Source organism: Syngnathoides biaculeatus, chromosome 3, assembly GCF_019802595.1.
Source record: "Syngnathoides biaculeatus isolate LvHL_M chromosome 3, ASM1980259v1, whole genome shotgun sequence".
Lineage (NCBI taxonomy): Eukaryota > Metazoa > Chordata > Actinopteri > Syngnathiformes > Syngnathidae > Syngnathoides > Syngnathoides biaculeatus.
The window spans coordinates 27590943-27608244 of NC_084642.1; the positions used below are offsets into that span (position 1 = coordinate 27590943).

Below are 17302 nucleotides of genomic sequence, written 5' to 3' on the forward strand. Positions count from 1 at the left end.
TACCACTCAGTGAAACCTACAATACTGAAAGGAAGTAACTAATGCTGAAACTGCAGCAATACTATGCTTGGTTTCTTAGAAGCTTGCAAAAGTAGGACAGCGTTTTTATGCTTTTTTACTCACTGTTGTTTCCACTTGTGTTGATCCCTGGAGGATAAATAATAAGAGAAAAAAAGACAGACAAGGCAAGGATTGCGCCTATTGCTACCAGCATGCTGGGGGTCTCTCGAAAGCCACACACAGCGATGCTGCCACTTAAAATGTCTCCTATTTCTCTTTTCCAATTTTATTTATCAAAGAAGAGGGAAATACTATCAGTGGAATTTTCATACCTTCCTGAACAGCTCTCTCGACCTTTTATCCTCTCTCCAGCTACTTGTTAATCAATTTACTTTCAATTTTCGTATTTATTGATTGATGCTGATGCTGCATAGAAGTGACTCCAGAGAGCTAAAATAGAATGGCTTTTCAATCCAGGAGGGAAAAAAATCAATTCAAACACTATTCCCCTGAGGCTTTAGCCATGTCTTTGCCTTAAATATCCTTGTTCACGTAGTTGCTTATTTCACGTGAACATAAAACAACCGGAAATGATTAATGACTTTAGTTATTCATCAGAAAATAACGTAAGAACTAAGTTCCCCTTTCAGGCAGTGTTCCAAATTGGTGTTACAAACTTCAATTCAATGCAATTCTTTTTAGTTCCATTCACATTGTAATTTTTTTTCTTTTTTTGAGTGTCTTGATTAAGACAAGAATCAAGAATGTAAAAGATTTTTTTAAAACGTGAAAATTTGTATTCAAGAAAAGCATTGAAAATATACGCTTCATCCCAGTTTTTACTAAATATCTTATCATATCGGCCTTATAACAGGCATTTGACTTCAAATATACACACCTCAGCGAGATGACGTGGAATTCATAGGAAAAATAATAAATAAAAACATGTTTTGAGGTCAGCAAGCTCCCAAAGATTGGTGTTAAGTATAAGGAAAGCAACGACGAATTCTTTGTCCTGCACTCAGAAGAACTTGAAAAAAAAATTCTGAAAATGATGTTATATTTTTGGAGGAAATCATTCCAGAGGAATAAAATAAATGTCATCAAAATGAATAGAATGAGAGACTAAAAGAGAGGATCAAACTGGTCAAGAAGAGTGAGGCACAAACTAAGGACAGTTTTGACCCTTGTATACGTAGAATAATTAATCAAGTAGCCGAGATTGTTGAAGAACAGGTGCCGCTGAAGTGTCTGCCTTATTTGCGTAGGCAGAACATAAAATAGAATGTGTTTGCGTGCTCCTTGTCATCATGTGTCAGAATTATCGACTCCAATAAGTCTTTCAGAAAGCAAAGTGTGAGTGAAAGAATCAATGAAGATGTGCTTACTATATAGTGTCATATCTCATGTGCAATCCTGCTTGTCACACCCCAAAACCACCCATGTCATCACCTTGTCTCATCCCCCACCGGAGTTGCCAGCAACCACACAGTCACACTAACGGGTGTCTGGGAAACCGTGGCAAACTGAATGCCTCTTTTGACTCCTGTCTCTTGCATAAAAAAAGGCATTAAATACTAGTCCACATGGAGTCACCCGGAGGTACACATCGACATCGAGTCTCGCACAGCATCACCCCTGTAATTCCTCTTACTCTCCTGGCGAGACCTTATCACTCTCATCTCTACCTGCCGATATCAATCTTCCCTGTGCAGGCACAGCATCGTTAGAAGAGAGTATTTCACTTTGAACGCCAACATAGATTTCACTCCTTTCTTTTCCTGCCTTGCAAGGACCACTGCAGGTTGGTGGTGTGCCAGGCATTGCCATGCAGCTCAACAGTGCCACCTGAAGGTTCAGTACCACTACCAGTCAAGCCTGAGCCACTGACAACTCTCACTCCTGGCCCTCCCTCTGTCCTCTTTCTCATCCCCCACCTCGTCTGGTCCCAGTATTTGTCCGTGTGTGTTATATTAGATTAGAACTGTTTGTTGTGCACTGGGGCTTTATTAGCAGAAAAAATTAATAAGGCTTTGATACACCCCCCCCAAAAAAAAATCAGCATGGATTATGTTGAAATTTGAGGCTCATTATTGACTAACCTTTTTTCAATTGGATATGTATCAAGTCCAATACAAGCCTCACCCAGATAGTTAGTGTGCTTTGAGAGCAAAAATGCAATTTCGACTTTGATGATGTGGCAAAGCCATCTGCGACATTCACATTTGACACTATAGCGGACTAGTTGTTACTGGTGTTTTTGCTTACAGCTATGTAAAAGGTAGCACGGTCCTGTGTAATATCACGGTAAAAACTAGAACACTGAAACAAACGAAAAACATGAATGCACTTAAGTTTTATGAGAAGTGAAACACCTGCTATCTTTTTAGAGATCGTGTACCTGTTGTCAGGTTTGAGTAGATAGGCGAGAAAAAAATGTTTCTTTCACAAAGAACAGTGGTTCAAAAGAGATAAATGCACAGTTGTATTTTTTTCACCAATGAGCTATCCTGGTTGCAGAATACATAAAATAAGGCAGCCACTCACCCATTTTCATTTTGATAATTGAAACTAGTACAAACTTTCATGACACAACCAGGAGTCTTTCATTGTACCAACAAATTATGTTTGTGACAGAAGAGTCCATAAACTGTATAATTAACCGCTGTCTTTTTTTGTCATTTTTAAGATTGATAATTTGGAAAATCTGTGTGCTTCATTTACTTTATTGTTGCATCAGTAAGTGAAGTGTGAGTCTTAAATCGTAGCTGGCACTTTAGCACTGTGGAACAGGGCAGTTATAGGCACTACTTATAGACCAGTAAAAGTGCTCTTTTACCTGCTGTCTGGTGTGCATGGGCGCCTTTGTCTTGAACCCTCCTTGGGAGCTGCATTCTGAGGCACTGAAGTGGTCGGAGCTTGTGGAGGACCGCTTGGAAAGGGTGTCACAGCCCCCAACAAAGGTGTTATCCAGTGGCAGTTCCTGAATCACATGATGCTTCTTCACTGAGACCGGTGTGTCAGCCTTGAGGTGGAACGCTGATTGCGGGGAGGCAGATTTGTAGTGTCGGGCCAGGTCAGGGCTGCTTGGTTTAAAGGTGGTCGTAGGTGTGGCATTCCAATCAAACCGTCCAATCCCCTGCTCTTCCAGTTCGGTGGGCAGACTTATGGTTCCGTTGATTGGCTCGTGGGCAGGGTCGTCAGGTTTGTTTCCCTCAATGGTAACAAAGTTGAGCAAGGAGCTCTTTGGAGATTTCCTTTTCCTGCGCTTTTTCTTCTTATTTTGCTTGTTCTCTGTATTTGGTGACATCCACTCGGTCCCCTGTTTTTTTCTCTGTGCAGCTTTGAATCTGGAGGTGTGCCGGCAGCGCAGCAGGACAGTCACAAAGATGACAATAATCACAACTAAGGCGCCAGTCACAAAGGCTATCATTATTGTTAAATAGTCCCCACTTTGATAAATTTCACTGCTTTCGCTGATATTGCGCTCGATCGGGGTTTCCATTCTACGGCGGATGAGATCATTGATAAGAGTGTAGTTGCCCACAGTATCATTGACATAAAGGAATACCAGCACGAGGGTATGGAGGGACTTTGGATATCCTAAATCACTGATGTTGACCACTAATCGGTGTAATCCTATGTCACTCAGTGCTGGCTTTTCTTCCAGGGTGATGTTCCCGGTGACTGGGTCAATCCTGAACAGACCCTTGTTGTTGCCATGCACAATAGTGTATTTCAGTTCAGCGTTCATCCCTGTATCGCCATCTACAGCAAACACCTCCGCAACTACAGATCCAGGGATGGAGGACAGAGGGACGAGCTTAAAAGATGTGTTAGAGGGGGGTGAGATGACAACGGGGGTGTTGTCGTTCACATCAATGACATTGATGGTCACCTTGGCAGCTGAAGAGCAAGGAGGCCTGCCACTGTCCACAGCCCTGACATCAAAAGTGTATGAACTCTGTTGCTCTCGATCAAATGACACGTTTGACTTTATAACGCCGGAGAAAGGATCCAATATGAAGTTTTCATTGTCGTTCAGTATTGAAAGAGAAACGGCAGCATTTTCTCCAGCATCAGAATCTGTCACTGTTATTACCCCGACTGTGCTGTATTTAGGAAGATTCTCAGATACAAAAAACTGAAAGTGGTTATGTGTAAACTTTGGGTTGTTGTCATTTTCATCCAACACAGTCACAATGACAGCTGCTTGTGTCTGCAGGGGTGGTGTCCCATTATCTCTTGCCGTTATCGTGAACAGGAACTTGTCTTGATCCTCACGGTCAAAAACTCTGGATGCAGTCAGAACCCCTGTTTTGCGATCAAGGTCAAAGAATGATGCATTTGGTCCCAGCTGATAAACGATCTCTGCATTTTTCCCGCTGTCCTCATCCGTGGCACTAAGAGTGGTCAGGAACAGGTCCCGTTTGTTGTTCTCCATGACAGCCAGCTCAATGACGGGTTGAGTGAAAATAGGCGAGTTGTCATTCTCATCCTCCAGCCTCACTCTCACTAAGGCAGTCTGATTTAAGCTCGGCTTTCCAGAATCAGAAGCCACAATTTTGAAGTTATATTCCTTGGTCCCTTCATAGTCAAGCAGTGCAGATGTCTCCAACAGATACTGGTTGTCATACACAGCTTTGAGATGGAAGGGCACATCTTTCTCGATGAAGCAAATGACCTTGCCGTTAATGTCAGTGTCTTTGTCTGACACTGTGATGAGGGCTATCTTGGTATTAATGGGATCCTTCTCAGAGAGGAAAACAGTGCCATTAATGGGACTTATTATATATCTCAAGTCTATATTTGGGGGGTTGTCATTCACATCAGTCACATTTATTGAGACAATAGCTCTGGCGACGCTTGGGCTGCCATCACTAGCCACAACAGAGAGCTTATGTATTGCAGTCTCTTCTCTGTCCAGGGGCCTCTGCACAGTAATTAAGCCAGATGTCGTGTTCAGCGCAAAGAGCCTTTTTGTAGTCGGGGACACCTGAGTCCCAAATACATATCGAATCTCTGCATTGGCCCCTACATCTGCATCTGTGGCCTGAAGCTGAACAACAGATGTGCCAAGAGGGGAATTCTCCGGAATATGCACCTCTACCTGGCTCTCTTTAAAGACAGGTCTGTTATCGTTGACATCTGTTACTGTCACTTGGAGAATGGCAGTGCTGGATTTCTGTGGGCTACCACCGTCCTCCACTTTAATCTTCATCACATACGTATCCTTCTGCTCTCTGTCCAGATTCTGCTGCACAATGAGCTGGGGCCACTTCTCCCCCTCAGGCGTTTCCACTATGTCTAAGCCAAAGGCACTCTGCCCATTGATAAGCTCATATTTGTGGACGCTGTTTGGACCAGTGTCTGGGTCAGTGGCCGACGGAATAGCAAAGCGACTGTTAATGAGCGTGTTCTCTGGTATGGAGATGTTGATCACAGGGGATGGGAACATGGGTGCATTATCATTTGTGTCTCTGACAATTATTTTGATTTTAATCAGCCTGAAATAATCATTAGGCAGGATGACCACTTCAATTTCAAAGGAGCACTCGCTGTCCTCAAAGGAGGGACCAGGGCATAACTTCTCCCTATCTATTCGGTTTGATGTTGTGAATATCTCACCGGTGCTGCTCAGAACTCGGACCAGAGGGTTATCTCCAGCTTTGGAGACCAGCCGGTACACAAGATTAGAACTTGCTCCAGTGGCAGCATTTGTATGGGAAATGTTAAGGTCCCTCGGTATATTTCCAATGAGGACATTTTCTTGCAGCTCCTCCCTGATGGGGTAGATGAGTTCTTGGGCTATTGAAGGATCTAACCATATGCAAGCAAGCAGGGCACCCAACAGGTAATAGTCTTTTAGATCCATGACAGGAGAGAGGCAAAAGTTTGTAAGAAACCTTTGTAGCAGACTTCTCACAAATGACAGGAATCTTCCAACCCTGGAAACACATAAATAGAATGCTTTCAGTCAATACTTAATAAGTCATGGTAATCACATCAAAATAACACCTCCTCCCCACCCGCCACACTGCCTTTCCCCCAAAACCATTTGGCTTAACCACTGTAAAAATAATGAGTCTTGTTCATGAACCATTTTCAATTTGTTCCACCTTTTGAATGAAAGTATGGCATTCACCATTGTATGTTCTCTTAAGAACATTCCATATAATACACCAATTTAACTGTCATGATTCAGCAATATAATTGTCTACTCCAACGTATGTGATAATACATTTAGTATAGGTTTTAAAATACCATTACATTGTACTCATTATAATGACTTGGTGGAAGTTTAATAACTCTTTTTCAACCCCATCTAAACTAAACAAGATAAGAATTTTACTTCAAATCATGTTTAAATCTGGCCCAGTGCGTTTTATTTTTCGAAATTATCTAAAGGAACATTTCAGAGAATTTCTTCATCACATCACTGAATCAGCCATTTAGATATATTTATGTGTCCTGCTCTATTAGGATACACTACACAGCCCAATGTTCACAAAACGTCACCACGGGTTACACATTCTCATTAATTTTACAGATAAATTGATCAAATTAAAGAGTTGAGTTGCGTGTGGGCGCCTGTATGAATGGCAGCATATCTGTTAGGATTTTCAAGCATAATCAGTAATAAATGTTAAATTCTCAGTTGGAAAATGAGATCTGTTTTTTCGTTTTAGTGTACACACCCAAAATTAGAAATATAACCCGAGAACAATTGGAAGTATGCCAGCTCATAGTCCTTTGAAGACATTCATAGGGATTGGCGTTGTTTGACATTGGCAATCAGACACCAGGAAAATGGCAAATTGAGTCGCACAAACATCGTGCGTTCCTCAGTTATTTCTTGTCTAATTTAACTTCACTAATGGAAATGATGTAAGCATGTCACCTGCGGCTGTTGCGGTGATCAGCGTCTCATCTCCCAGCAGTCAGGTGGTCAGTGCTTTTTGTTGTGTTTGTTTGTTTGTGCTCCCGGTTGACTTGCCGTGGAAAAAAAAACGCACTTTCTACCTGTAAAGCCGACAGCGCCGACAAGATGAGCGCAAGTGGACCCACTCTTATCCCCTCATGTCTCAAGTCCATGGGGCTTCATCGTCCCTCCACCCTGGCATGCAGCCCTTGGATTAAGACAAAAAAAAAGAAAAAGAATAAAAAGAGAGGTGTAAAATGTCCGAGTCTGTTACCGTAGTTGTTGGAAAATTCAAACAAGAGGCGTTCAATGTCACACTAATGCGCAACGTTTACGCGCAACCCATTCTTGCGCCCGCACTCACCGGGAGCTTCTGATTTTGCCTCAACTCTCTCGCTCTCGCTCCTCGGTCGAGCCACAGGAGGAGTGCTGAAGTAGACGGACGCCCACTCACCCCGCCGAATCTTCTCCATTGGTCAAGCCGGCTCTCTTTCAACACCGTCGACAGGCGTAGCACGAACAACATTGGCCCGGAGGAGCGTCACTTATAGCAGAACTGAGGTCTGTGCGCGGTGGGATGCTGTGCGAAGATGCCGCAGGCTGCGGAGACGTTTCACCATCATTTTACCCCCTAGCCCCCACCCCCTTTGAAAAAATAAATAAATAAAAAAGAGTGTGGAGCTGATGATAACGATGAAGGAGCGGTTGAAAATATTAGTGCTAAAATAAAATGATTGACGATGATTGTCCTCTCTCTGTATGCACGCAGGTGGATCCGTAGTAGTTCAGATATGGTATCTCAAAGTCAAAAGTCAACCTGTTAGGCTGTTGTCGGGATGGGTGTGCAACGACACCACTTTAAAGCACTTTCCCCCCAAAAATACGCTATGTCACTCATCCATGAATCTGTCTTGCTTAAGCATTAGAGCTGCAACAGAGTCATACTTCATTGAAGTCAAGAAGGGGAAGCTGTCTCGAAGCATGTTTGCACGAGCGGCATATTTGCGTTGTGTCCTCTGCACTTGGCAGCCTGCAGGCACTCATCAGCATTTGTCTCCAAGTAATAACCTTGACAGTCATCCCACTCATCAAAGTCCGACAGTTGCGTGTGTTTGTGTGTGTGTGCGTATATATATATATATATATATATATATATATATAATATATATATATATATAGAAAGAGAGAGAGAGAGAGAGAGAGAGAGAGAGAGAGAGAGAGAGAGAGAGGTTTATTTATTTATTTATTTATTATTTGGGGTCATTTGACGTTTCGTTGAAACAGTAACAACAACAAAATGAAAACCTGAAGCCGAGGAAGCCTAGAATTACTCATTCGAAGTGACAAACGGAAAATAAACAGACAACAGTAAATTGATGATCAGCCTTCCTTTCGGGCCAAGTCGTCATTCAATTCCCTCCGCCATGCAATAATTAATTACAATCCAGTGTATAACCCTCAAAATCATCCATTGCTCTCTGTCTGTGTTGCTGCTGTGGAAAGCCATAGGTTTAAACCTAAAGGCTGTCCTGGTCTGTCATGGTGAACACTGCCATCTTGAGGCCCGTTTTCCCGTAATAATTGAACTGTGCAGTTTGGATTCTCAAAGCAACACCTTGTCTCATTTCAAAACAAGGCGATGCATGAACATAGAATGAATAACACAAAGAAAAACCCGCTAGTGTTTTAATGACAGCACAGCACACACCCTAATTCGAAAAGGAACCCGGGAAACCATTTGTCTTGAGGGTAGAACTAGACTGGACATGTCCCATTGGTGGCTCTTTGCTTGTTTAGCAGTCCATTAACACAAGAAACTTCGTAGCACGACTCTTTTTTTTTTTTTTTGCAATTCAGTCTATCAGTGTTCTTTTGCAACCAGGATGCACTGTGAAGTATCACTTCCGTTTCAAATCTGTCTGAATGTAATGTGGGAGCGGAAAAACGTAACCTTCAAGAGTCAAGTCATGTGGTGATCCTTATTACAGGCTTTATAATATATATATATATATATATATATATATATATATATATATATATTTTTTTTATGGGTGGCTTTTACCCGGGATGAACCCACGCAGGCATGAGGAGAACATGCAAACTCCACACAGAGGGGAGGCCGGATTTGAACCCGGACCCTCAGAAATGTGAGTCAGACATGCTAACCAGGTGGTCATAGTGGTGCCCTTATTTCCAAACTTATAAGAACACCTTGAAGGACCCCTTCCTGTTCCAACATGTTCATAAAGACGTGAATGAGAGTTTTATGTGGATGAACTTGATTGGCCTGCACAATCCTAAACCACAACCCTGTAGAACACTTTTGGATGAATTAGGACACAGAATGTGAGGGAGGCCTTATTGTCCAAAATCAGTGTCTAACCAAACAAACACACTTCTGGAAATATGGTAAAATATTCCCATGAACTCGCACCTGCAATTTGTTGAAAGCATTCTGCAAGAGTTCAAGATGTTATCACTCCAAAGGGTGGACCGATGTCAACTCAAATCCTATGGATTAAGAATGGGATATCACTTCAATTCAATTGTGAGTCAGGGTAGGTGAATGAATATTTTTGTCAATATATTGTGACTTAAATTAATTCTTGTTCATCCCGTCCCCATTGCTGCCGGCCAATGCCAAAAACTCCTTTTGTTACCATGACAACCAGGGGCAGAGCTAAGGACCCATCACAGACACGGTTGGAAAGAGTCATAATGAAAGAGGTGTGCCACTCAAGCTAGAGTGGTGATGGAGACAATACCTTGCTCAAGGGCACCTTGTCAGCAAACAGACTACAATCTCCCCAACACAATTTTTCAAAATATATTTTTGCCCAGGCAGCATGGTGTAGCAGCTGTGGAGCGTTGCCCTCACAGTTCTGACGGCTCGGGTTCAAATCCCAGCCCTGCCTGTGTGGAGTTTGTATGTTCTCCCCGTGCCTGCGTGTGTTTTCTCTGGGCACTGCGGTTTTCTCCCACATCCCAAAAACATGCAATATTAATTGGACACTCTAAATTGCCCCTAAGTATGAATGTGAGTGGTACTGTTGTCTGTCTCCATGTGTCCTGTGATTGGCTGGCAGATAGTACAGGGTGTACCCTGCCTCCTGCCCGATGACAGTTGGGATTGGCTCAGGCACCTTGTGACAATAAGAGGCTCCGAAAATGGATGGATGGATATTTTTGCCCATAGTGGGACTTAAATTAGTGTCCTTGGACTTTAAAAGCCACAGTCCACTCCTGAGTTACTGCTTTCTGCATTCTCTCCATGTATGAGATCACTTAGTTGTTGATAATCTTGCTTTGTATTTGCATTGTATCAATTACAGTACTTTACCACGTTTAAGGACAGTAATTCAAAATGCTATTACTATTTACCTTATATCCTTTTTTATATACCAGCTGTGGTGGGTGAATTACAATAAGAATATAATTTAAATATAATTGCTATGTTTTCGATATCCTAATAACAGAGCCGCTTTTAACATAATCATACTGCACCCTCTTCAAAACAAGATATTTAAGTCCTCCATCCAGTCCTTTGCCATTATGTAGGCTGAGAAGATGGACAAAAAGGGATGCATATCTTTGTTTAGGTTCCACTGATGAGCACATTTGCTCAAGGTCAGGATCAGACTGTTCAAGGAGCATAACAGAAGGTTCTTTCAGCCATTCTAGCAGTTTCTTGGTTGTCTTTCTGACCCAGAGCCCCTTGCTTGCATATAAGTCAGGAAGGAGATTGGCAAGAAATGGTTGACCTTATTCAATGCGCTGTCTAGAAAATAATATGTAACTCAAATATGCCACAAAGATGGGGCCCAAGCCCAAGCACTTTGCATTAAAAGACAAGCATTTGGAGGTTGCTGGGGTTTTTTTTCTAAAAAGAAAAAAAATGGATTACCCCGTGGTTGGACTGGCTCATTGCAGCGAAAGACATCAACATTTCTAACATTTTCAAATTGATTCTAAACTAATTGTTGAGTACTGTTCACACTCCCCAGGTTACCCAACAATAGAGTTGAAATCTCAAAGAACTGGAAAACGTTCTCTTGCCCAGAGCATTTAAAATAAGATCTTTCACCAACTTACAAACATTAAGCACCTGCAAATTATAAAAGATTCATAAAAGCATTAAACCAAACAATGCATATAAATGAAAATCTTAAATCCATTAATTGTTATAAATCATTAATATATGAAGTAGCATACTAATTATTCAGGTATCAATTTAGTGGATTTTGCCTACAACATTGTAAAGTAAACTTTTAAGCAATGCCTGATTGGTATTCACCGTCCACAGCATACACGACGCCAATTATCCACTGGGTCATTACTGTTCTTGTTAGAGAGCTTAAAGGCCAAGATTTTCATCAGCAGTTGCAGTGACTCTTTCCTAGTTTGGTATGGAAGAATTGAATCTGATACTTTTGCTGTGTTCAAAACAAGGATTCACAAAGCAAAAATGTCAATTAAAACCCTTCAGGGGAAAAACAACATGATTTTGATGACATCCATTACATCGCATGCGCTGAATTAAAATTATAAAGTTATATTTAAAGAAACAATGTGTTTTTCAAATTGCTGGCATTACTTGAATGGAGCCTCATTTCACACGGTTTGGGGGCTTTTTCCTGGTCATTTCAGAATGCACCATGGCTGGCTGCGAACACGTCGACTGCACCCCGGAATTGGCCTCAAGGAAGGGACCACTGCTTCTGGCTCACCTGACATACATGATATTAGTCTACGCTGTGAGAGCCTATAGGATGTCTCTGTGAGCTTCCGTGTGTGCAGTGGGCATGTGCTAATGATTGTGCCAAGTTGTAAAATTAATAACAAAAATTAAATAAACAGCATTAGATGGCTTCCAGAGAGGGTTCATTCTTCAAAATATGATTTTAATAATATTCTACTTTCAGGTCGTACTAATAATTTTACCGTAGGACTCTGTGACAAACAGTGTTTTTGGTTTGAATTTACTGCAAAGTCTCACTTTAATATATTTTAATCACAAAAACAAATTCTAAATGATGTATTTGAAAAATTATATCCGTCTACAATCCGCATTAATGGACTTGGAAGATGCTGTGGTTGCATGCTATTGATCACAAAATTGGACCACCAGCTGTTGAGATTTTCGAGCACCTCCCCCGAAGAGCATCCATTCATCCATTTTCCGTAATGCTCATTCTCACTAGGGTTGCCGGGGTAGTAGAGTCTATCCTGCCTTAAAGACCGTTATTGTGAAAATACATTAATTACTGCTGTGACCTTTCGCTTTCATGAGCTTCAAAGCAAAACATGTTTGTTTTCGTGTATTATTCATGCAGCCAATTCAACAGCATCAGAAAGTCAATAAATCAGTGTGAGAATCGAATGAAGCTGAGCAGTCTGATTGACTATATTGGTGAATGGGGATTTCGAAGGCCTCGGGTTTGGACGCTTCCCTTGGGCTCTGTCTATGGTGTGATGTTGTAGGAGGTGCACCTCACCTCCTAGAACATATATTAGCATACTACATTATTCATCACCTGTCAGGAGCTTGACTGGCAGCAACATTAGCTGCAGCCAGTTCAACCCACTAAATAGTGAGATAACAAACCTGAGAAAAACTGTAGAGGCATATGTGGCATAAGAAGTACCCTGGAAAAAACAGGTCATACAGTATGACGTATAAAATCTCATTTGAAAGATGTAATAAAAAAGACTGTTGAGAGTTTTTTTTTTTAACCTCATCATATACTTTGTACAACAAGGTTATTTTTCATTCACTTACCAGGGGCAAGGTTCACCTCTTTGTGAACAAGTGTGTGAGAAAATAGTCCAACAGTTTAAGGACAATGTTCCCCAACGTACAACTGGGAGAAATTTAGGGTTTTCATCATCTATGGTCCATAATATCATCAAAAGATTCAGAGAATCTGTAGAAATCACTGCAAGTAAGCGGCAAGGCAGAAAACCAACACTGAATGCTCACGACCTCAGGCTTCACTGCATCAAAAACCGACATTAATGTGTAAAGAATATCGTCATACAGGCTCAGGAACACTTCAAAAAACTAATGGCAATAAATACAATTTAGTGCTACGTTGTGAACCTAAAGCTCTACAATGCAAAGCAAAAGCTATTTGTCAACAACCCACAGAACAGTATCAGCTTCTCTGGGCCCAAGATCATCTGATGGACAGATGCAATTTGGAAAAGTGTTCTGTGGTCCGACAAGTCAAGATTTGAAATTGTTTTTTGAAATTGTGGATGTCATGTCCTCTGGGCCAAAGAGCAAAAGAACTACCTGGACTGGATGCAAAGTTCAAAAGCTAGGATCTGTGATGGTATGAGTCTGTGTTAGTGCCCATGTCACACATATAGATAACTGAGACATCTGTGAACGCTGAAAAGTACACACTGGTTTTGGAGAAACATATGCTGCCTTCCAACCAATGTCTTTTTCATGGACACCCCTGCTCATTTCAGCAAGACAATGCCAAACCACATTCTGCACGTGTTACAACAGCAGGGCTTTGTAGTAAAAGAGTCCGCGTACAAGAATGCCCTGCCTGCAATCCAGACCTGTGTCCTTTTGAAAATGCGTGGCGCATTATGAAGTGTAAAATACAACAATGGATCCTGGAGCTGAAGCTTTACATCTAGCAAGAATGGGAAAGAATTCCACCAACAAAGCTTCGGTGCTCCAGTGTTTTCAGTTCCCAAACACTTATTGAATGTTGTTAAAAGAACAAGTGAGAATAACGCAGTGGTAAACATGACCCGTCTAGGTTTTTTGGAACGTGTTGCAGCCATAAAATTCTAAGTTAATGATTGTTTTTTAAAAACAATGAACTTTATCAGTTTGACATTAAATATCTTGTTATTGTAATGTATTTAATTAAATATAAGTTGAACATGATTTGCCAATAATTATATTCTGCTTTTATTTCTGTTTAACACTTCATTGGAATTGGATTGTAGGGAAAAAACTCTCAATATGACCATGTAGTTCAACCCATTGCAGATAAATTACAATAAATATATTGCGAAATTAGTACCTTTCTGACATTGACAACATGAGGCATTATCAGAAGAAAGAAACGTGTGACGAGGACACACGAGTTAAACCAGAACTTTCATTTTCTCTGTGCTACCTGAGCGACTGTACTCTTGTGTGTGTGTTTGTGTGTGTTGTGAGAGGTTTTATACGCTTGTGCAAAGTTGTTAATTTTTACTTCGGCTCTCAAACACGTTTCATTTTCTTTTTAGTTGAGGTGTCCAGGTTGTAGGTCAGATGAATGTTGGAAAATGTTTTAAAATGATTTATCTTGGTGTCATTTTTTTTATATCACAGAAATTTGAACAGGGATGGTTGGACTTTTTATATACGGTATATAAATTGGTCTGGCTTGGTTTCCCTCTACATATTGTTTCTCAGCAAAATAATAAACCTAAGGGTAAAGGTAAAGTATAGGAATATTCTGGATGAAAACCTTGTGACTAGAGCAGAACCCTGGTTTACCCTCCAACAATGACCCTCAAGCGACAACGATCACCGAAGTGACTTTTGTGGAACTTAAGCCCTGTAACAGCCATGATCAAGAGAGCTGAACATTACTCAACTCAGTAGAAACAAGAAAATAGGTCCATCTCAAGTATGTTCTCCACATGACCTTACACATCTGGAGAAGATCTAAATAGGTAAAAAAAATCCCAAACAAACCTGAGGCAGCAATTGTTACAAAGCTAAGCTTCTTCTCAGTACAGTTTATGTCCTCATGAGGTTTTTTTTTTTTTTCATGGAATTGTACAATTTCAGAAAACAGCTTCAAAAATCTCTTTCAAGTCTGTGTTTAAAAAGTTACAAAATGTTGTCCAATGGAGTCCAATGAAAAGTAGGATTTAACCAATCAGGATTTTTTCGGGGGACCAGACTGGGGTGGTGGTCCCCCTTTTTAAGAAGGGAGGGTGTGTTCCAACTACTGTATAGGGGGGAATTACACTCCTCAGCCTCCCCGTTAGGGTCTAATCAGGGGTACTGGAGAGGAGGGTCCATCAGGAAGTCGAATCTTGGATTCAGCAGGAGCAATATGGTTTTTGTCCTGGCCGTGGAACAGTGGACCAGCTCTCCACCCTCTGCAGTTTCCTCGATGGTGCATGGGAATTCACCCAACCAGTCTACATGTGTTTTGTGGACTCGGAGAAGGCGTTCGACCGCGTCCTTCAGGGAGTCTTGTGGGGGCGTTCTTCGGGAGTATGGGGTACCGAGACCGCTGATACGGGCTGTTTGGGCCGTGTACAACCACTGTCAGAGTTTGGTCCGCATTACTACTATACTTCGAACTTGTTTCCGGTGAGAGTTGGACTCCGCGAAGGCTGCCCTTTGTCACCGATTTTGTTAATAACTTTTATGGACAGAATCTTTAGGTGGAGCCGAGGCGTAGAGTGTGTCCTGTTTGGTGGCCTCAGCATTGCATCTCTGCTCTTTGCAAATTATGTGGTTTTGTTGGCTTCAGCAAGCTGTAATCTCCAACACTCACTGGAGCGTTTCACAGCCGAGTGTGAAGTGGCTGAGATGGGAATCAGCACCTCTAAATCTGAGACAATGGTCCTCAGTCGGAAAAGGGTGGTGTGTCCTCTACAGGTCGGGGATGAGATCCTTTGCCAAGTGGAGGAGTTCAAGTATCTTGGGGTCTTGTTCATGAGTGAGGAACGTCGACAGACGGATCGGTGCAACATCTGCAGTGATGCGGACTTTGTATCGGTCAATTGTAGTAAAGATGGAGCTAAGTCTTAAGGCGAAGCTCTCAATTTACCGGTCGATTTATGTTCCTATCCTCATCTATGGGCACGAGCTGTAAGTCGTGACCGAAAGAACAAGATCCCGGATACAAGCGGCCAAAATGAGTTTCCTCCGCAGGGTGTCGGGACTCTCCCTTCGAGGTAGGGTGAGAAGCTCGGTCATCCGGGAGGGGCTCAGTGTCAAGCCGCTGCTCCTTCACATTGAGAGGAGCCAGATGAGGTGGCTGGGGCATCTGATCCGGATGCCTCCCGGACGCCTCGCTGGTGACGTGTTCCGGGCATGTCCCATCGGAAAGAGACCCCGCGGACAACCCAGGACACGCTGGAGAGACAATGTCTCTCGGCTGGCTTGGGAATGCCTTGGGATCCCTCCGGAAGAGCTGGAATAAGTGATGGGGAAAGGGAAGTCTGTGTATCCCTGCTGAACCTACTTCCCCGTGACCCGATTCAGAAAAGCAGTAGAGAATGGATGAATGGATGGATGGATGGATTTTTGGGTCCGATCACAGATCAGCGATTAAAAAAAAAGATAACCAATCACTGATCCAATCATAAGATTGAGCAATGCATCTATTTAAGACTTGCTCATTTATTCTATATGTTTTTTTGAATTCCTTAAAGAATTATATTTACAATAAATAATGTAACTGTATTCATTTGTTTATGCCAGTGAGGCAAAGTGAGAAACAGAACAAAAAATGGCCTTCTATTAGATAGCAGGTAGTGCATACAGCAGCTATAGCCCCTTTCTGTGATATTTTCGTTTGTTGGTTTGCCATGAAATTTTTCAATTGTAAAATATGCGCCTTGACTCTAGTAAGGTTGAAAAGAACTGCTCTAGTCAGGTCATGTATTCTTATCAGTCAAGTCGGACCAAACTTTCAACATCACAGAAATAATGGGTGCTAACTTACTGTAATCAAACAACCTACACCCAAAGTTTGGTGCATGATTTGCCAGAACAGCTGCAATTTTATGCACAACTGATGGCGCTAGCAATAGTTTGCTTGCCTGCATAACATTTTCTTCCCTGATTGTGAGCTACAGTAGATCCTATTAAAACTACAAGGACATACCTCAAGCAAGTCTAAATGACATCATCTCCTGTCTTGAGCACCAGTGACCACAAACATATTTCCTCCATTTTGTTCTTGTAATACAGTTGGTAGGATCCACTTGTGTTGTCGTCCATCGCCAGAGTAACAAGTGTATCTGATGGCATTGGAGTTGACAAGATAAAGCCCAGTAAAATACGGGATGCAGGGGTTTAGGAAATAGCAAATGCTGCAATAGTGCAATCGTGAAAGAGCATATTTGTCTTATAGTCTCATACGGACAATGTGTGTTGTTAGTGTCAGATGTGTTGTCTGGCCCACACTACCGACATGTTCTTTTAATGGCTTTTTTGGTCATCGGATATTTTCAGAACTCCATTGAAAGATGTGAAACAAGGCTAAAAATACACTTGCGTTTGGATTAAAATATATTGTGCACAATGACGACATGGCGTAAATGTCTTTTGCAGAGTAGACTAATGACATCATTGATCGGATTGATGAATAATGACATTAAAGCCGATCAGCATAA

General features: G+C 41.8%; 1 protein-coding gene across 3 annotated transcripts in view; it reads right to left on the minus strand.

Moving 5' to 3' along the window:
* Positions 1–7382, minus strand: part of LOC133498371 (protocadherin-9) — a 258441-nt gene extending 251059 nt beyond the window's left edge. For all 3 annotated transcript variants that reach the window (XR_009794291.1, XM_061815105.1, XM_061815106.1), the window contains exons 1-3: positions 7287–7382; positions 6902–7130; positions 2840–5948 (exon numbers count right to left, since the gene is read on the minus strand). Coding sequence is in view for 2 of the 3 variants with exons in the window: in XM_061815105.1 (XP_061671089.1) it covers positions 2840–5875 (3036 nt within the window). In the remaining variant the exon portion in view is untranslated. The remainder of the gene's footprint in view (positions 1–2839; positions 5949–6901; positions 7131–7286) is intronic.
* Positions 7383–17302: the final 9920 nt, after the last annotated feature.